The sequence below is a fragment of the Oncorhynchus nerka genome, linkage group LG20, assembly GCF_034236695.1.
Source record: "Oncorhynchus nerka isolate Pitt River linkage group LG20, Oner_Uvic_2.0, whole genome shotgun sequence".
Taxonomy (NCBI): Eukaryota; Metazoa; Chordata; class Actinopteri; order Salmoniformes; family Salmonidae; genus Oncorhynchus; species Oncorhynchus nerka.
Window position 1 is genome coordinate 97,340,563 of NC_088415.1, and position 21,909 is coordinate 97,362,471.

The 21,909-nt window shown below is 46.2% G+C and overlaps 1 protein-coding gene across 4 annotated transcripts in view; it reads left to right on the forward strand.

The window, feature by feature from the left end:
- The window catches only part of LOC115126260 (V-type proton ATPase subunit H), a 68,834-nt gene extending 52,993 nt beyond the window's left edge, over nucleotides 1-15,841 (forward strand). For 3 of the 4 annotated variants that reach the window (XM_065006028.1, XM_065006027.1, XM_065006026.1), the window contains 4 exons: nucleotides 1,296-1,421; nucleotides 8,785-8,886; nucleotides 9,808-9,921; nucleotides 15,380-15,841. In XM_065006028.1, the coding sequence (XP_064862100.1) occupies nucleotides 1,296-1,421; nucleotides 8,785-8,886; nucleotides 9,808-9,921; nucleotides 15,380-15,449 (412 nt within the window). In that variant the 3' untranslated portion in view covers nucleotides 15,450-15,841. Of the gene's footprint in view, nucleotides 1-1,295; nucleotides 1,422-8,784; nucleotides 8,887-9,317; nucleotides 9,419-9,807; nucleotides 9,922-15,379 lie in introns of those variants that run through there. The other variant, XM_065006029.1, reaches the window with a different exon arrangement.
- The last annotated feature ends 6,068 nt before the right edge of the window (nucleotides 15,842-21,909 follow it).

Below are 21,909 nucleotides of genomic sequence, written 5' to 3' on the forward strand. Positions count from 1 at the left end.
AGGCATTACTGTGCTTTCACATGAACCTGGAGAAACTAGGCTGTTCTGCTAGGCGCTACGCTAGCAGGCATTACTGTGCTGTTACTTGAACCTGGAGAAACTAGGCTGTTCTGCTAGGCGCTACGCTAGCAGGCATTACTGTGCCGTTACTTGAACCTGAAGGAACTAAGCTGTTCTGCTAGGCGCTACACTAGCAGGCATTACTGTGCTGTTACTTGAACCTGAAGGAACTAGGCTGTTCTGCTAGGCGCTACGCTAGCAGGCATTACTGTGCTGTTACATGAACCTGGAGAAACTAGGCTGTTCTGCTAGGCGCTACGCTAGCAGGCATTACTGTGCTGTTACTTGAACCTGGAGAAACTAGGCTGTTCTGCTAGGCGCTACGCTAGCAGGCATTACTGTGCCGTTACTTGAACCTGAAGGAACTAAGCTGTTCTGCTAGGCGCTACACTAGCAGGCATTACTGTGCCGTTACTTGAACCTGAAGGAACTAGGCTGTTCTGCTAGGCGCTACGCTAGCAGGCATTACTGTGCTGTTACATGAACCTGGAGAAACTCTGCTGTTCTGCTAGGCGCTACACTAGCATGCATTACTGTGCTGTTACTTGAACCTGGAGAAACTAGGCTGTTCTGCTAGGCGCTACGCTAGCAGGCATTACTGTGCTGTTACATGAACCTGGAGAAACTAGGCGCTACGCTAGCAGGCATTACTGTGCTGTTACTTGAACCTGGAGAAACTAGGCGCTACGCTAGCAGGCATTACTGTGCTGTTACTTGAACCTGGAGAAACTAGGCTGTTCTGCTAGGCGCTACACTAGCAGGCATTACTGTGCTGTTACTTAAACCTGGAGAAACTAGGCGCTACGCTAGCAGGCATTACTGTGCTGTTACTTGAACCTGGAGAAACTAGGCTGTTCTGCTAGGCGCTACGCTAGCAGGCATTACTGTGCTGTTACATGAACCTGGAGAAATTAGGCGCTACGCTAGCAGGCATTACTGTGCTGTTACTTGAACCTGGAGAAACTAGGCGCTACGCTAGCAGGCATTACTGTGCTGTTACTTGAACCTGGAGAAACTAGGCGCTACGCTAGCAGAACTGTACAGATCTCTTAAACCACACTGGAACTGGACCTGTCCTGGAATAGCCCTCAAATTGAACTCTCCAACAGGTCAACATCTCTCTATATTAAGGACTGTCGGGACTGAGGCTGTTCTTCAACAAAGTTTATCTGCTAGTTTGTTTGTTGCTTGTTATTTAAGCTGGTTTTCTCTCACTCTCTATCACTCACACACAGTTCGTTTGATGAGTACAGCTCAGAGCTGAAGTCTGGTCGCCTGGAGTGGAGCCCGGTCCACAAATCAGAGAAGTTCTGGCGTGAGAACGCTGTTCGCCTCAACGAGAAGAACTACGAACTCCTCAAGTAAGCAAAGAGCACTACCTACATTTACATTTAAGTCATTTAGCAGACGCTCTTATCCAGAGCGACTTACAAATTGGTGCTTTCACCTTATGACATCCAGTGGAACAGCCACTTTACAATAGTGCATCTAGGTCTTTTAAGGGGGGTGAGAAGGATTACTTTATCCTATCCTAGGTATTCCTTAAAGAGGTGGGGTTTCAGGTGTCTCCGGAAGGTGGTGATTGACTCCGCTGTCCTGGCGTCGTGAGGGAGTTTGTTCCACCATTGGGGGGCCAGAGCAGCGAACAGTTTTGACTGGGCTGAGCGGGAACTGTACTTCCTCAGTGGTAGGGAGGCGAGCAGGCCAGAGGTGGATGAACGCAGTGCCCTTGTTTGGGTGTAGGGCCTGATCAGAGCCTGGAGGTACTGAGGTGCCGTTCCCCTCACAGCTCCGTAGGCAAGCACCATGGTCTTGTAGCGGATGCGAGCTTCAACTGGAAGCCAGTGGAGAGAGCGGAGGAGCGGGGTGACGTGAGAGAACTTGGGAAGGTTGAACACCAGACGGGCTGCGGCGTTCTGGATGAGTTGTAGGGGTTTAATGGCACAGGCAGGGAGCCCAGCCAACAGCGAGTTGCAGTAATCCAGACGGGAGATGACAAGTGCCTGGATTAGGACCTGCGCCGCAGGGTCGTACTCTGCGGATGTTGTAGAGCATGAACCTACAGGAACGGGCCACCGCCTTGATGTTATTTGAGAACGACGGGGTGTTGTCCAGGATCACGCCAAGGTTCTTAGCGCTCTGGGAGGAGGACACAATGGAGTTGTCAACCGTGATGGCGAGATCATGGAACGGGCAGTCCTTCCCCGGGAGGAAGAGCAGCTCCGTCTTGCCGAGGTTCAGCTTCAGGTGATGATCCGTCATCCACACTGATATGTCTGCCAGACATGCAGAGATGCGATTCGCCACCTGGTCGTCAGAAGGGGGAAAGGAGAAGATTAATTGTGTGTCGTCTGCATAGCAATGATAGGAGAGACCATGTGAGGTTATGACAGAGCCAAGTGACTTGGTGTATAGCGAGAATAGGAGAGGGCCTAGAACAGAGCCCTGGGGGACACCAGTGGTGAGAGCACGTGGTGAGGAGACGGATTCTCGCCACGCCACCTGGTAGGAGCGACCTGTCAGGTAGGACGCAATCCAAGCGTGGGCCGCGCCGGAGATGCCCAACTCGGAGAGGGTGGAGAGGAGGATCTGATGGTTCACAGTATCGAAGGCAGCCAATAGGTCTAGAAGGATGAGAGCAGAGGAGAGAGAGTTAGCTTTAGCAGTGCGGAGCGCCTCCGTGATACAGAGAAGAGCAGTCTCAGTTGAATGACTAGTCTTAACCTGACTGATTTGGATCAAGAAGGTCATTCTGAGAGAGATAGCGGGAGAGCTGGCCAAGGACGGCACGTTCAAGAGTTTTGGAGAGAAAAGAAAGAAGGGATACTGGTCTGTAGTTGTTGACATCGGAGGGATCGAGTGTAGGTTTTTTCAGAAGGGGTGCAACTCTCGCTCTCTTGAAGACTGAAGGGACGTAGCCAGCGGTCAGGGATGAGTTGATGAGCGAGGTGAGGTAAGGGAGAAGGTCACCGGAGATGGTCTGGAGAAGAGAGGAGGGGATAGGGTCAAGCGGGCAGGTTGTTGGGCGGCCGGCCGTCACAAGACGCGAGATGTCATCTGGAGAGAGAGGGGAGAAAGAGGTCAGAGCACAGGGTAGGGCAGTGTGAGCAGAACCAGCGGTGTCGTTTGACTTAGCAAACGAGGATCGGATGTCGTCGACCTTCTTTTCAAAATGGTTGACGAAGTCATCTGCAGAGAGGGAGGAGGGGGAGAGGGGGAGGAGGATTCAAGAGGGAGGAGAAGGTGGCAAAGAGCTTCCTAGGGTTAGAGGCAGATGCTTGGAATTTAGAGTGGTAGAAAGTGGCTTTAGCAGCAGAGACAGAGGAGGAAAATGTAGAGAGGAGGGAGTGAAAGGATGCCAGGTCCGCAGGGAGGCGAGTTTTCCTCCATTTCCGCTCGGCTGCCCGGAGCCCTGTTCTGTGAGCTCGCAATGAGTCGTCGAGCCACGGAGCGGGAGGGAGGACCGAGCCGGCCTGGAGGATAGGGGACATAGAGAGTCAAAGGATGCAGAAAGGGAGGAGAGGAGGGTTGAGGAGGCAGAATCAGGAGATAGGTTGGAGAAGGTTTGAGCAGAGGGAAGAGATGATAGGATGGAAGAGGAGAGAGTAGCGGGGAGAGAGAGCGAAGGTTGGGACGGCGCGATACCATCCGAGTAGGGGCAGTGTGGGAAGTGTTGGATGAGAGCGAGAGGGAAAAGGATACAAGGTAGTGGTCGGAGACTTGGAGGGAGTTGCAATGAGGTTAGTGGAGGAACAGCATCTAGTAAAGATGAGGTTGAGCGTATTGCCTGCCTTGTGAGTAGGGGGAAGGTGAGAGGGTGAGGTCAAAAGAGGAGAGGAGTGGAAAGGAGGAGGCAGAGAGGAATGAGTCAAAGGTAGACGTGGGGAGGTTAAAGTCGCCCAGAACTGTGAGAGGTGAGCCGTCCTCAGGAAAGGAGCTTATCAAGGCATCAAGCTCATTGATGAACTCTCCGAGGGAACCTGGAGGGCGATAAATGATAAGGATGTTAAGCTTGAAAGGGCTGGTAACTGTGACAGCATGGAATTCAAAGGAGGCGATAGACAGATGGGTAAGGGGAGAAAGAGAGAATGACCACTTGGGAGAGATGAGGATCCCGGTGCCACCACCCCGCTGACCAGAAGCTCTCGGGGTGTGCGAGAGCACGTGGGCGGACGAAGAGAGAGCAGTAGGAGAAGCGGTGTTGTCTGTGGTGATCCATGTTTCCGTCAGAGCCAAGAAGTCGAGGACTGGAGGAGGCATAGGCTGAGATGAACTCTGCCTTGTTGGCCGCAGATCGGCAGTTCCAGAGGCTACCGGAGACCTGGAACTCCACGTGGGTCGTGCGCGCTGGGACCACCAGATTAGGGTGGCCGCGGCCATGCGGTGTGGAGCGTTTGTATGGTCTGTGCAGAGAGGAGAGAACAGGGATAGACAGACACATAGTTGACAGGCTAGAGAAGAGGCTACGCTAATGCAGAGGAGATTGGAATGACAAGTGGACTACACGTCTCGAATGTTCAGAAAGTTAAGCTTACGTAGCAAGAATCTAATTGACTAAAATGATTAAAATGATACAGTACTGCTGAGGTAGGCTAGCTGCGTTGTTGACACTACCCTAATCAAGTCGTTCCGTTGAGTGTGAAGTTTCTACAATGCTGCTTTTCGGGGGCTAGCTGGCTAGCTAGCAGTGTTGGTTACGTTACGTTGCGTTAGGAGAACGACAATAGCTGGCTAGCTAACCTAGAAAATCGCTCTAGACTACACAATTATCTTTGAAACAAAGACTGCTATGTAGCTAGCTACGATCAAACAAATCACACCGTTGGGACTGTAATGAAATGAAATGAAAATGTGATACTACCTGTGGAGCGAAGCGGAATGCGACCGGAATGCGAAAGCGACCGAAATGCCAAAGACGTTGGCTGGCTGTTGGCTAGCTAGGAGTGTCTCCTACGTTAAGGACGACAAAATAGCTGGCTAGCTAACCTCGGTAAATTAAGATAATCACTCTAAGACTACACACTCTAAACTACACAATTATCTTGGATACGAAGACAGCAAAGACAACTATGTAGCTAGCTAATACTACACTAATCAAGTCGTTCAGTTGAGTGTGATAGTTACTACAGTGCTACGGTAGCCGGTGAACGTATGCTAGCTGGCTAGCTGCTAGGCAGATAGGAGGACGACGAAATACGATAATAACGCAATTATTATGCTTTCTCTCGTCTCAATTATCACTCCAAGACTCCACACTCTAAACTACACAATTATCTTGGATACGAAGACAGCAAAGACAACTATGTAGCTAGCTAACACTACACTAATCAAGTCGTTCAGTTGAGTGTGATAGTTACTACAGTGCTACGGTAGACGGTGAACGTGTTGGGCAGATAGGAGGACGACGAAATACGATAATTACGCAATTATCTTTGATACAACGACGACTATGTAGCTAGCTAAGAAGAAATTGCTAAGATTAGACAAATCAGACCGTTGTACTATAATGAAATGTAATGAAATGTAATGAAAAAGTTATACAACCTGCAGACTGAAGTGCGGATGCGACCGGCTCGCTCCAACCCGTGTGGATGTTAACTAAGACACAGAGCACTACCTCGTGTGGATGTTAGGTAAGACACAGAGCACTACCTAGTGTGGATGTTAGGTAAGACACAGAGCACTACCTAGTGTGGATGGTTCGGTAAGACACGGAGCACTACCTAGTGTGGATGTTAGGTAAGACACAGAGCACTACCTAGTGTGGATGTTAGGTAAGACACAGAGCACTACCTAGTGTGGATGTTAACTAAGACACAGAGCACTACCTAGTGTGGATGTTAGGTAAGACACAGAGCACTGCCTAGTGTGGATGTTAGGTAAGACAGAGCACTACCTAGTGTGGATGTTAGGTAAGACACAGAACACTACCTAGTGTGGATGTTAGGTAAGACACAGAGCACTGCCTAGTGTGGATGTTAGGTAAGACACAGAGCACTACCTAGTGTGGATGTTAGGTAAGACAGAGCACTACCTAGTGTGGATGTTAGGTAAGACACGGAGCACTACCTAGTGTGGATGTTAGGTAAGACAGAGCACTACCTAGTGTGGATGTTAGGTAAGACAGAGCACTACCTAGTGTGGATGTTAGGTAAGACACGGAGCACTACCTAGTGTGGATGTTAGGTAAGACGGAGCACTACCTAGTGTGGATGTTAGGTAAGACAGAGCACTACCTAGTGTGGATGTTAGGTAAGACACGGAGCACTACCTAGTGTGGATGTTAGGTAAGACACAGAGCACTACCTAGTGTGGATGTTAGGTAAGACAGAGCACTACCTAGTGTGGATGTTAGGTAAGACACGGAGCACTACCTAGTGTGGATGTTAGGTAAGACACAGAGCACTACCTAGTGTGGATGTTAGGTAAGACAGAGCACTACCTAGTGTGGATGTTAGGTAAGACAGAGCATTACCTAGTGTGGATGTTAGGTAAGACACAGAGCACTGCCTAGTGTGGATGTTAGGTAAGACACAGAGCACTGCCTAGTGTGGATGTTAGGTAAGACACAGAGCACTACCTAGTGTGGATGTTAGGTAAGACACAGAGCACTACCTAGTGTGGATGTTAGGTAAGACAGAGCACTACCTAGTGTGGATGTTAGGTAAGACACAGAGCACTACCTAGTGTGGATGTTAGGTAAGACAGAGCACTACCTAGTGTGGATGTTAGGTAAGACACAGAGCACTACCTAGTGTGGATGTTAGGTAAGACACAGAACACTACCTAGTGAGGATGTTAGGTAAGACACAGAGCACTGCCTAGTGTGGATGTTAGGTAAGACAGAGCACTACCTAGTGTGGATGTTAGGTAAGACAGAGCACTACCTAGTGTGGATGTTAGGTAAGACACGGAGCACTACCTAGTGTGGATGTTAGGTAAGACAGAGCACTACCTAGTGTGGATGGTTCGGTAAGACACAGAGCACTACCTAGTGTGGATGTTAGGTAAGACAGAGCACTACCTAGTGTGGATGTTAGGTAAGACACGGAGCACTACCTAGTGTGGATGTTAGGTAAGACACAGAGCACTACCTAGTGTGGATGTTAGGTAAGACAGAGCACTACCTAGTGTGGATGTTAGGTAAGACACAGAGCACTGCCTAGTGTGGATGTTAGGTAAGACACAGAGCACTACCTAGTGTGGATGTTAGGTAAGACACAGAGCACTACCTAGTGTGGATGTTAGGTAAGAAACAGAGCACTGCCTAGTGTGGATGTTAGGTAAGACACAGAGCACTACCTAGTGTGGATGTTAGGTAAGACAGAGCACTACCTAGTGTGGATGGTTCGGTAAGACACAGAGCACTACCTAGTGTGGATGTTAGGTAAGACACAGAGCACTACCTAGTGTGGATGGTTCGGTAAGACACAGAGCACTACCTAGTGTGGATGTTAGGTAAGACACAGAGCACTACCTAGTGTGGATGTTAGGTAAGACAGAGCACTACCTAGTGTGGATGTTAGGTAAGACACAGAGCACTACCTAGTGTGGATGTTAGGTAAGACACAGAGCACTACCTAGTGTGGATGTTAGGTAAGACACAGAACACTACCTAGTGTGGATGTTAGGTAAGACACAGAGCACTACCTAGTGTGGATGTTAGGTAAGACACAGAGCACTGCCTAGTGTGGATGTTAGGTAAGACACAGAGCACTACCTAGTGTGGATGTTCAGTAATGAGTTTGCATCCCAAATGGCACCCTAAGTGTAAATAAAATAACATAAGAATACAATCACTTATTAAAGGCCTGGCTAAAAAGGTTGGTTTTTAAATGTTATTTAAATAACCTCAATGGAGTCTGCATCTCTTACCTGACAGGGCAAGCTGTTCCGTAACTGAGGGGCTTTACGAGAGAATGCTGTTCTGTAACTGAGGGGTTTGATGAGAGAATGCTGTTCTGTAACTGAGGGGTTTTACGAGAGAATGCTGTTCTGTAACTGAGGGGCTTTACGAGAGAATGCTGTTCTGTAACTGAGGGGTTTTACGAGAGAATGCTGTTCTGTAACTGAGGGGTTTTACGAGAGAATGCTGTTCTGTAACTGAGGGGCTTTACGAGAGAACGCTGTTCTGTAACTGAGGGGCTTTACGAGAGAACGCTGTTCTGTAACTGAGGGGCTTTACTAGAGAACGCTCCACACCATCTTGGTTTTGCATCTAGGTACTGTAGACAGACCAGCTCCTTAGCTGAGAGTTTGTCAGTGATTCTAATATTTTTGAAAGACATGGTAGTTTATAAAGGTATCTGATGTTAGTGTGATTACGTTTCTAAAGTGATGAGGTGGTATCTGATGTCGGGGCGAAGAGGTGGTATCTGATGTCGGGGCGAAGAGGTGGTGTCTGATGTCGGGGCGAAGAGGTGGTATCTGATGTCGGGGCGAAGAGGTGGTGTCTGATGTCGGGGCGAAGAGGTGGTGTCTGATGTCGGGGCGAAGAGGTGGTGTCTGATGCCGGGGCGAAGAGGTGGTGTCTGATGCCGGGGCGAAGAGGTGGTGTCTGATGCCGGGGCGAAGAGGTGGTGTCTGATGCCGGGGCGAAGAGGTGGTGTCTGATGCCGGGGCGAAGAGGTGGTGTCTGATGCCGGGGCGAAGAGGTGGTGTCTGATGCCGGGGCGAAGAGGTGGTGTCAGGGTTTGTTATGTGTTATATGTTCTCCCTCCTCAGGATCCTTACTCGGCTGCTGGAGGTATCTGATGATCCTCAGGTTATTGCTGTAGCTGCTCATGATGTTGGAGAATATGTCAGACACTACCCTCGGGGGAAACGGTAAGGACACACAGTATACACTGAGTGAACAATCCATTATGAACACCTGCTCTTTCCATGGCATAGACTGAACAGGTGACATCTATAATCCCTTATTAATGTCACTTGTTAAATCCACTTCAATCAGTGTAGATGAAGGGGAGGAGACCAGTTAAAGAAGGGTTTCTAAGCCTTGAAACATGTATCGTGTATGTGTGCCATTCAGCGGGTGAATGATTAGGACAACATAAGCCTTAGAACGGGGTATGGTAGTATGTACCAGGCGCACCGGTTTGAGTGGCAACAACTACAACGCTGCTGTTTTTCTTTACACTCAACAGTTTCCTGCATATATCAATAAATGGTCCATCATCCGAAGGACATCCAGCCAACTTGACACAACTGTGGGAATGTCTCTGTGTTTATATAACCAGTGTTGATCTCTGTGTCAGGGTGATAGAGCAGCTTGGGTTATATAACCAGTGTTTATCTCTGTGTCAGGGTGATAGAGCAGCTTGGGTTATATAACCAGTGTTGATCTCTGTGTCAGGGTGATAGAGCAGCTTGGGTTATATAACCAGTGTTTATCTCTGTGTCAGGGTGATAGAGCAGCTTGGGTTATATAACCAGTGTTGATCTCTGTGTCAGGGTGATAGAGCAGCTTGGGTTATATAACCAGTGTTGATCTCTGTGTCAGGGTGATAGAGCAGCTTGGGTTATATAACCAGTGTTTATCTCTGTGTCAGGGTGATAGAGCAGCTTGGGTTATATAACCAGTGTTTATCTCTGTGTCAGGGTGATAGAGCAGCTTGGGTTATATAACCAGTGTTGATCTCTGTGTCAGGGTGATAGAGCAGCTTGGGTTATATAACCAGTGTTGATCTCTGTGTCAGGGTGATAGAGCAGCTTGGGTTATATAACCAGTGTTGATCTCTGTGTCAGGGTGATAGAGCAGCTTGGGGGTAAACAGCTGGTGATGAACCACATGCACCATGACGATCAGCTGGTCCGCTACAACGCCCTGCTGGCCGTGCAGAAACTCATGGTCCACAACTGGTATGTACTACTACTATACTACTAGGTACTAGTTTAAACTCATGGTCCCCAACCGGTACGTACTACTACTACTAGGTACTACTACTAGGTACTAGTTTAAACTCATGGTCCCCAACCGGTACGTACTACTACTAGGTACTAGTTTAAACTCATGGTCCACAACTGGTATGTACTACTACTACTACTACTACTACTAGGTACTAGTTTAAACTCATGGTCCACAACTGGTATGTACTACTAGGTACTAGTTTAAACTCATGGTCCCCAACTGGTACGTACTACTACTACTGGGTACTAGTTTAAACTCATGGTCTCCAACTGGTACGTACTACTACTACTACTAGGTACTAGTTTAAACTCATGGTCTCCAACTGGTACGTACTACTACTATATTACTACTATTACTACTGCAACCGGTACGTACTACTACTACTAGGTACTAGTTTAAACTCATGGTCCCCAACTGGTATGTAGTACTACTACTACTACTACTACTACTAGGTACTAGTTTAAACTCATGGTCCCCAACTGGTACGTACTACTACTACTAGGTACTACTACTAGGTACTAGTTTAAACTCATGGTCCAACTGGTACGTACTACTACTACTAGGTACTAGTCTAAACTCATGGTCCCCAACTGGTACGTACTACTACTACTAGGTACTAGTTTAAACTCATGGTCCCCAACCGGTACGTACTACTACTAGTAGGTACTACTACTAGGTACTAGTTTAAACTCATGGTCCCCAACTGGTACGTACTACTACTACTAGGTACTAGTTTAAACTCATGGTCCCCAACCGGTACGTACTACTACTAGTAGGTACTACTACTAGGTACTAGTTTAAACTCATGGTCCCCAACTGGTACGTATGGTCTTCAACTGTTTATTATACTTTATTTAACTAGGCACGTCAGTTAAGAACAAATTCTTATTTACAATGACTGCCTACCCAATTGTGCGCCGCCCTATGGGACTCCCAATCACGGCCGGGTGTGATACAGCCTCTTGCACTGAGATGCAGTACCGTAGACCCCTGTTCCACTTGGGAGCTAATACTATAAAGTCTTAGTCAATAACTGGTACATACTATATTAATACTATACATTTATAGTCAACTGGCAGCTTCATTAAATAATACCTGCAAAACATCAGTCTCAACGTCAACAGTGAAGAGGCAACCCCCGGGATGCTGGCCTTCCAGTCAGGGTGGGCAGAGTTGCAATGAAAAAGCCATATCTCAGACTGGCCAATAAAAAGAAACGATTAAGATGAGCAAAAGAACAGACACTGGACAGCTTTTTCTTTGCAACTCTGCCTAGAAGGCCAGCATCCCGTAGTCGCCTCTTCACTGTTGACGTTGACTGGTGTTTTGCGGGTACTATTTAATGAAGCTGCCAGTTGAGGACTATTTCTCAAACTAGACACACTAATGTACTTGTCCTCTTGCTCAGTTGTGCACTGGGGCCTCCCACTCTTTCTATTCTGGTTAGAGCCAGTTTGTGCTGTTCTGTGAAGGGAGTAGAACACAGCGTTGTACGAGATCTTCAGTTTCTTGGCAATTTCTCACATGGAATAGCCTTCATTTCTCAGAACAAGAATAGACTGACTAGTTTCAGGAGAAAGTTCTATGTTTCTGGCCATTTTGAGCCCAAACCCACAAATGCTGATGCTCCAGATACTCTAAAGAAGGCCTGTTTTATTGCTTCTTTAATCAGCACAACAGTTTTCAGATGTGCTAACATAATTGAAAAAGGGTTTTCTAATGATCAATTAGCCAGTACCAGTCAAAGGTTTGGACACACCTACTCATTCTAGGGTTTTGTCTTTATGATTATTTTCTACATTGTAGAATAATAGTGTAGACATCAAAACTATGAAATAACACATGGAGTCATGTAGTGACCAAAAAAGTGTTAAACAAATCTATGACTGCTTTGCACACTCTTGGCAATTCTTTCAACCAGCTTCACGAGGAATGCTTTTCCAACAGTCTTGAAGGAGTTCCCACATATCCTGAGCACTTGTTGGCTGCTTTTCCTTCACTTTGCGGCCCAACTCATCCTAAACCATCTCAATTGGGTTGAGGTCAGGTGATGCAGCACTCATCATCACGCTCCCTCTTGGTGAAATAACCCTTATACAGCCCGGAGGTGTGTTGGGTCATTGTCCTCTTGAAAAACAAAAGACAGTCCCACTAAGCGCAAACTAGATGGGATGGTGTGTCGCTGCAGAATGCTGTGGTAGCCATGCTGGTTAAGTATGCCTTGAATTCTAAATAAATCACAGACCGTGTCACCAGCAAAGCACACCACCTCCCCCATGCTTCACGGTGGAAACCACACATGCGGTGATAATCTGTTTACCTACTCTGCGTCTCACAAAGACACGGCTGTTAGAGCCAAAAATCTTAAATTTGGACTCATCAGACCAAAGGACAGATTTCCACTGGTCTAATGTCAATTGCTTGTGTTTCTTGGCCCAAGCAAGTCTCTAATTATTATTGGTGTCCTTTAGTAGTGGTTTCTTTGCAGCAATTATACTATGAAGGTCTGATTCACAGAGTCTCCTCTGAACAGTTGATGTTGAAATGTGTCAGTTACTTGAACTGTGGAGCATTTATTTGGGCTGCAATTTCTGATGCTGTTAACTCTAATGAACTTATCCTCTGTAGCAGAGGTAACTCTCGGTCTTCCGTTCCTGTGGCGGTGCTCATGAGAGCCAGTTTCATCATAGCTCTTGGCGCGACTGCACTTGAAGAAACTTTCAAAGTTCTTGAAATTTTCTGAATTGACTGATCAGTCAAATTTATAAAGCCCTTTTTTCATCTGCCGATGTCACAAAGTGCAATACAGAAACCCATCCTGAAACTCCAAACAGCAAGCAATGTATGATTTAAAGTAATGATGGGCTGTTGTTTCTCTTTGCTTATTTGAGCTGTTCTTGCAATAATATGGACTTGGTCTTTTACCAAAGCTATCTTCTGTATTCCACCCCTACCTCGTCACAACACAACTGATTGGCTCAAACGCATTAAGAAGGAAAGAAATTCCACAAATTCACATTTAGCAAGGAACACCTGTTAATTTAAATGCATTCCAGGTGACTACCTCATGAAGCTGGTTGAGAGAATGCCAAGAGTGTGCAATGCTGTCAAGGCAAAGGGTGACTACTCTGAAGAATATATATATATTTTATTATTTGTTAAAGCCTATTTCATATTTTTTGATGTCTTCACTATTCTACAATGTAGAAAATAGTAAAAATAAAAACCCTGCAATTAATATGTGTCCAAACTTTTGACTGGTACTGTATGTATGAACCTGTTGGTTTACGACACGTTCACTATATACTGTTCCTTGTGAAAGTATTCAGACTCCTTGACTTTTTCCACATTTTGTTAAGTTACAGCCTTATTCTAAAATGGATTAAATATTTTAAAAATTCTCAGCAATCTACACACAATACCCCATAATGACCAAGCAAAACAGATTTTCAGAAATTGTACCAAATTTAGAAACAATAAAAAAGATGACTTATTTACATAAGTATTCAGACCCTTTGCTATGAGACTAGAAATTGAGCTCAGGTGCATCCTGTTTCCATTGATCACCCTTGAGATGTTTCTACAACTTTTTTGGTGTCTAGCTGTGGTAAATTCAATTGATTAGACAAGATTTGGAAAGGCACACACCTGTCTATATAAGGTCACACAGTTGACCGTGCATGTCAGAGCAAAAACCAAGCCATGAGGTTCCGAGACAGGATTGTGTCGAGGCACAGATCTGGGGAAGGGTACCAGAACATTTCTGCAGCATTGAAGGTCCCCAAGAACACAATGGCCTCCATAATTTTTAAATGGAAGAAGTTTGGAACCACCAAGACTGTTCCTAGAGCTGGCCGCCCGGCCAAACTGAGCTATCGAGGGAGAAGGACCTTGGTCAGGGAGTTAACCAAGAACCAAATGGTCACTCTGACAGAGCTCCAGTGTTCCTCTGTGGAGATGGGAGAACCTTCAAGAAGGACAACCATCTCTGCAGCACTCCACCAATCAGTCCTTTATAGAAGAGTGGCCAGACGGAAGCCACTCTTCAGTAAAAGGCACATGGCAGTCCGCTTGGAGTTTGCCAATAGGGACCTAAAGACTCTCAGACCATAAGAAACAAGATTCTCTGGTCTGATGAAACCAAGATTGAACTCTGGCCTGAATGCCAAGCGTCACATCTGGAGGAAACCTGGTACCATCCCTACGGTGATGTATGGCGGTGGCAGCATCATGCTGTGGGAATATTTTTCAGCGGCAGGGACTGGGAGACTAGTCAGGATCGAGGGGAAAGATAAACGGAGCAAAGTACAGAGCGATCCTTGATGAAATCTGCTCAGGACCTCAGACTGGGGGGGGGAGGTTCACCTTCCAACAGGACAACGACCCTAAGCAAAAAGCCAAGATAGGAGTGGCTTCGGGACAAGTCTCTGAATGTCCTTGAGTGGCCCAGCCAGAGCCCGGACTTGAACCCGGTCGAACATCTCTGGAGAGACATTAAAATAGCTGTGCAGCGACGCTCCCCATCCAACCTGACAGAGCTTGAGAGGATCTGCAGAGAAGAATGGGAGAAACTCTCCAAATACAGGTGTGCCAAGCTTGTAGCATCTCACCCAAGAAGACTTGAGGGTGTAATGGCTGCCAAAGGTTGTTCAACAAAGTTCTGAGTAAAGGGTCTGAACTTATGTAAACGTAATATTTCAGTTTTTTAAATTTTATATATAAATTAGCAAAAATGTTTAAAACATTTTTTTTTAGTGTTTTGTCATTATGGGGTATTGTGTGTAGATTGAGGGGGAAAAAAACTATAATACATTTTTTTAATACGGCTGTAACCTAACAAAATGTGGAAAAAGTGAAGGGGTCTGAACTTTTCCGAAGGCACTGTAGTTTTAGTAGAACCCCTCCCTCTCCCCTGTTTCAGGGTGGGCCCAGACTGTTCAGGGTGGGCCCAGACTGTTCAGGGTGGGTCCAGACTGTTCAGGGTGAGCCCAGACTGTTCAGGGTGAGCCCAGACTGTTCAGGGTGAGCCCAGACTGTTCAGGGTGAGCCCAGACTGTTGAGTGCCGAAAACAAGGGGTTAAATACACTACATGACCAACAGTATGTGGACACCTGCTCGTCGAACATCTCATTCCAAAATCAAAAGCATTAACATAGAGTTGGTCCCCCCCTTTGACGATATAACAGCCTCCACTCTTCTGGGAAGTCTTTCCACTAGATGGTGGAACATTGCTGCTGGGACTTGCTTCCATTCAGCCACGAGCATTAGTGCGGTCAGGCACTGATGTTGGGTGATTAGGCCTGGCTCGCAGTCGGTGTTCCAATTAATTCCAAAGCTGTTTGATGGGGTTGAGGCCAAGGATGGTAGATTCTGGATTATTGATGATATACTCCTCCTCTCCTCTACAGGGAGTATCTGGGGAAGCAGCTCCAGTCGTCTGACCAGCAGCAGCAACCGGCTGTGGCCACCAGGAGCTGATCTCCTAACTCCTGACCCCCTGCATGGAACCCACTCTGTGTCTGGGTTTGCATACATGTACTGGGGTATACATGCATACCAGTGTATGTGTGGCTGAGTGTGTGTATCTATGTACATCATCCAATGAAATTACCTGGATCAACTGTCCAGTTTATGTCAGGAGTTGATGTGTAAAAGGTGTCTTTTCCTACCTGTCAATTCTCCTCCACTCTGGCTGTATGTTGTTTTCCTGGTCATGCTACAGTATATTATGTCATGTGTCCTCACACCTATGTGATGTAAAGGTGATTTAAATAGCACTTTGTGTTGTGATCAATTTTAAATGGCTGAAGTTATTTGTGTCGTGTGTAAAACGTTGTGAGTATGCATTCCAATAAAACTAATCTAGAGGGTCTGGTGGGCTGTGTTTCTTTGCAGGTTCTTGACTGCTGTCATCTCTCATAACTGTAAGGTAAAGTCTCTCAGGTAGTTTAAGATGCAGTTTGAAAAACATGTCAGATTGAGAGACCGACCACAGCAAGTCCAGCATTGGACCCTGGATCTTCTGTTGCCTCTCACAGGAGAAGAGTTGTTGGAATAGAAAACTAAGACCTCCGTTGTGTTTGTGCGTGGCACCAGGCTAGCATACAGCTGCAGAGTTGTGATGAGTCAATATTTATGTATTTGTTCCCCGCTCCACTGGGTTCTATCTCACACAGACAGCACACGCAAGATCCCCTGTTTAGATGAACTCTGGACTACCAGTCGAGCTAAATTACTTCTATGCGCTCTTCGACGCAAGCAACACTGAACCATGTATGAGAGCGTCAGCTGTTTTGGATCACGCTGTCTGTAGCCGATGTGAGTAAGACCTCTTTAAACAGGTCAACATTCACAAGGCTGCAGGGCCAGACGGATTACCAGGACGTGTACTCAGAACAACAACCTCTCCTTCAAATTAATCAAGACAAAGGAGCTGATCGTGGACTACGGGAATGTGAGCAAGACATAGGAGCTGATCGTGGACTACAGGAAAAGGACTGAACAGGCCCCCATTAACATCCACGGGGCTGTAGTGGAGCGGGTTGAGAGTTTCAAGTTCCTTGGTGTCCACATCACCAACGAACTATCATGGTCCAAGCACACCAAGACAGTCGTGAAGAGGGCATGACAAAACCTTTTCCCCCTCAGGAGACTGAAAAGATTTGGCATGGGTCCCCAGATCCTCAAAAGGTTTTACAGCTGCATCATCGAGAGCATCCTTACTGGTTGCATCACCGCTTGGTACGGCAGCTGCTCGGCATCTGACCCTAAGGCACTACAGAGGGTAGTGTGTACGGCCCAGTACATCACTGGGGCCAAGCTTCCTGCCATCCAGGACCTATATACTAGGTGGTGTCAGAGGAAAGCCCCCAAAAAATTCAGACTCCAGTCACCCAAGTCATAGACTGTTCTCTGCTACCACATGGCAAGCGGTACCAGTGCGCCAAGTATAGGACCAAGAGGCTCCTAAACAGTTTCTACCCCCAAGCCATAAGACTCCTGAACAATTAATCAAACAGTCATCTGGACTATTTATCTATACATAGTCAATTCACTCATACCTACATGTACAAATTACCTAGATTAACCTGTACCCTCGCACATCGACTCTGTACCGGTACCCCCTGTACAGTGTTGGCCAAAGGTTTTGAGAATGACACAAATATTAATTTTCAGTCTGCTGCCTCAGTTTGTATGATGGAAATGTGCATATACTCCAGAATGTTATGAAGAGTGGTGCTTGCAATCATTTTTCTTCCTCTGTCAACCATGGTTACCTGCAAGGGAACACGTGCCGTCATCATTGCTTTGCACAAAAAGGGCTTCACAGGCAAGGATATTGCTGCCAGTTAGATTGCACCTAAATCAACCATTTATCGGATCATCAAGAACTTCAAGGAGAGCGGTCCAATTGTTGTGAAGAAGGTTTCAGGGTGCCCAAGAAAGTCCAGCATGCGCCAGGACCGTCTCCTAAAGTTGATTCAGCTGCGGGATTGGGGCACCAGCAGTACAGAGCTTGCTCAGGAATGGCAGCAGGTGTGAGTGCATCTGCATGCACAGTGAGGAGAAGACTTTTGGAGGATGGCCTGGTGTCAAGAAGGGCAGCAAAGAAGCCACTTCTCTCTGGGAAACACATCAGGAACAGACTGATATTCTGCAAACGGTACAGGGATTGGACTGCTGAGGATTGGGGTAAAGTCATTTTCTCTGATGAATCCCCTTTCCGATTGTTTGGGGCATCCTGAAAAAAGCTTGTCCGGAGAAGACATGGTGAGCGCTACCATCAGTCCTGTGTCATGCCAACAGTAAAGTATCCTGAGACCCTGTGTGGGGTTGCTTCTCAGCCAAAGGAGTGGGCTCACTCACAGTTTTGCCTAAGAACACAGCCATGAATAAAGAATGGTACCAACACATCCTCCGAGAGCAACTTCTCCCAACCATCCAGGAACAGTTTGGTGACGAACAATGCCATTTCCAGCATGATGGAGCACCTTGCCATTAGGCAAAAGTGATAACTAAGTGGCTCAGGGAACAAAACATCGATATTTTGGGTCCATGGCCAGGAAACTCCCCAGACCTTAATCCCATTGAGAACTTGTGGTCAATCCTCAAGAGGCTGATGGACAAACAACATAAGTTAATTGACAGCATGCCAGGGCAGATTGCAGAGGTCTTGAAAAAGAAGGGTCAACACTGCAAAAATTGACTCTGCATCAACTTCATGTAATTGTCAATGAAAGCCTTTGACAGTTATGAAAATGCTTGTAATTATACTTCAGTATTCCATAGTAACATCTGACAAAAATATCTAAAGTCACTGAGGCAGCAAACTTTGAACTTTGAAATATTTGTGTCATTCTCAAAACTGTTGGCCATGACTGTATAAAGCCTCGTTATGGTTATTTGGTCTATATTTTCATAACTCTTTCTTGAATGGCACTGTTAAGTGCTTGTAATAAGCATTTCACGGTGAGGATATGAAGGAAATATTCTGGAGACTTTTGTATGACAAATAAACGTAACATTTAGTTTCACCAAGAAAACATAAATGGCTCAGATTGACAGATTCTGTACAGGGACATTCTACAATAAAACAATTCAAATGAATGAAAGAGATTCTGGTGAATATACTCAGTTGTAGATACATTAATCTTTGAAAAGTGAAAAATTACAAATGGTAATAGGCCTACATTAATATGAATAACGGAATGCCCTTTAAACAGGAAATGACATGTATATCTGCCTTTAGCCCAACTGTAAAATGACTGTGTTTGAAGCTGAGAGTCCTCCAGTGTGACATTAGAACAGAGCAGCAGCTGTCCCATGCAGCCATGAGCAGAGCAGCAGCTGTTGTCCTGGGTTAGAGCTGACTGACTGACTGACTGCTACTGAGGGCTATCTCTACCCTTCCCCCCCCCCAAGCCCACACACACAAGTATCAAAGATGTTTGCTCAGAAAGTTTCTAGTATTGTTTCCTATTACCGACAAGCACCTCTGGAAATAAGATCGGTGATCACACACCACAGAACAGCAGCACCACATATCTGATTTACCAGACCTGGATCCAGCATTCATCACAGAAGCGGGCAAACCACCCTCCACTTCCTAGTATAATACTTGCTAATGTACAGTCTCTGGACAGTGAACTATGTAAGATTAGATTTCCTACCAGAGAGATATGAGATATTGTAACGTAATCTGTTTTACTGAGACTGAGCTATCGGGGGAGGTGCTTGATACCCCTATAGAAGTTAGTTGTCCCAGAACAGGGCAGCACGGCTGGCCCTTAAAGCTACACAGAGCTAACAATCTCTCCTGGCTCAGGGTGGAGGAGAGATTGACTGCATCACTACTTGTCTCTCCTGGCTCAGGGTGGAGGAAAGATTGACTGCATCACTACTTGTCTTTGTGAGAGGTATTGACATGATGAAAGCACTGAGCTGTCTGTTTTAAACTACTAACACACAGCTCGGACACCAATATATACCCGACATGCCACTGCTCTTTTACGTATAGATTTGTGTGTATTGTTGTGAATTGTTAGATATTACTGTTCTGTTGGAGCTAGGAACACAATCATTTTCTATACACAGTCCCCAAGTCCAGAACAGACTATGGGAGGCGCACAGTACTACATAGAGCCATGACTACAAGGAACTCTATTCCACAGTACTACATAGAGCCATGACTACATGGAACTCTATTCCACAGTACTACATAGAGCCATGACTACAAGGAACTCTATTCCACAGTATTACATAGAGCCATGACTACATGGAACTCTATTCCACAGTACTACATAGAGCCATGACTACATGGAACTCTATTCCACAGTACTACATAGAGCCATGACTACATGGAACTCCGTCTCCACACCACGTGCTCTCACCACTGGTGTCCCCCAGGGCTCTGTTCTAGGCCCTCTCCTATTCTCGCTATACACCAAGTCACTTGGCTCTGTCATTCTCACATGGTATCATTGCTATGCAGAGCACATAATCTTCTCCTTTCCCCTTCTGATGACCAGGTGGGACTCGCATCTCTGCATGTCTGGCAGACATATCCGTGTGGATGACGGATCACCACCTCAAGCTGAAGCCATGCTCTTCCTCCCAAGGAACTCCATGATCTCCATCAGTTGACAACTCCATTGTGTCCTCCTCCCAGAGCGCTAAGAACCTTGGCGTGATCCTGGACAACACCTATTCGTTCTCACAACATCAACGGTGGCCCGCCATGTTCATGCTCTACAACATCCGCAGAGACGACCCTGCCTCCACAGTAGGTCCTAATCCAGAGCCATGACTACATTGGAACTGGCTATTCCTGTGCCATTACTACAACTCATCCAGAGCCTGGTGACTTCCCAAGTTCTCTCAACTCCGCTCCCTCCACTGGCTTCCAGTTACTCGCATCCGCTACAAGACCATGGTGCATGACTACAGCTGTGAGGGGAACTCAGTACCTCCAGGCTCTGATCAGGCCCTACACCCAAACAAGGGCACTGCGTTCATCCACCTCTGGCCTGCTCGCCTCCCTACCACTGAGGAAGTACAGTTCCCGCTCAGCCCAGTCAAAACTGTTCGCTGCTCTGGCCCCCAAGTGGAACAAACTCATCAGAGCCAGGACAGCGGAGTCAATCACCACCTTCCGGAACACCTATTCCACAGGAATACCTACATAGAGCCATGACTACTGTTCCACTGGAGGTCATAAGGTGAATCCACAATTTGTAAGTCGCTACATAGAGCCTAAATGACTAAATGTAAATGTAAATGTAACTCTATTCCACAGTACTACATAGAGCCATGACTACAAGGAACTCTATTCCACAGTACTACATAGAGCCATGACTACATGGAACTCTATTCCACAGTACTACATACATAGAGCCATGACTACAAGGAACTCTATTCCACAGTACTACATAGAGCCATGACTACATGGAACTCTATTCCACAGTACTACATAGAGCCATGACTACAAGGAACTCTATTCCACAGTACTACATAGAGCCATGACTACATGGAACTCTATTCCACAGTACTACATAGAGCCATGACTACATGGAACTCTATTCCACAGTACTACATAGAGCCATGACTACATGGAACTCTATTCCAGTACTACATACATAGAGCCATGACTACATGGAACTCTATTCCACAGTACATACATAGAGCCATGACTACATGGAACTCTATTCCACATCAAGACATGACTACAAGGAACTCTATTCCACAGTATTACATAGAGCCATGACTACATGGAACTCGTATTCCCATGGAGCCATGACTACATGGACTCTATTCCACAGTATTAGAGCCATGACTACAAGGAACTCTATTCCACAGTATTACATAGGCATGACTACATGGAACTCTATTCCACAGAATAGAACCAGACTTGGAACTCTACAAAATACTACATAGAGCCATGACTACATGGAACTCTATTCCACAGTACTACATAGAGCCATGACTACAAGGAACTCTATTCCACAGTACTACATAGAGCCTACATGGAACTCTATTCCACAGTACTACATACATAGAGCCATGACTACAAAGGAACTCTATTCCACAGTACTACATAGAGCCATGACTACATGGAACTCTATTCCACAGTACTACATAGAGCCATGACTACATGGAACTCTATTCCACAGTACTGTTTAGAGCCATGACTACAAGGAACTCTATTCCACAGTACTACATAGAGCCATGACTACATGGTAAACTCTATTCCACAGTACCATAGAGCCATGACTACATGGAACTCTATTACAGTACTAATTATAGCCAGACTACAAGGAACTCTATTCCACAGTACTACAAGCCATGTTGGAACTATTCCACAGTACTACATACATAGAGCCATGACTACATGGAACTCTATTCCACAGTACTACATACATAGAGCCATGACTACAAGGAA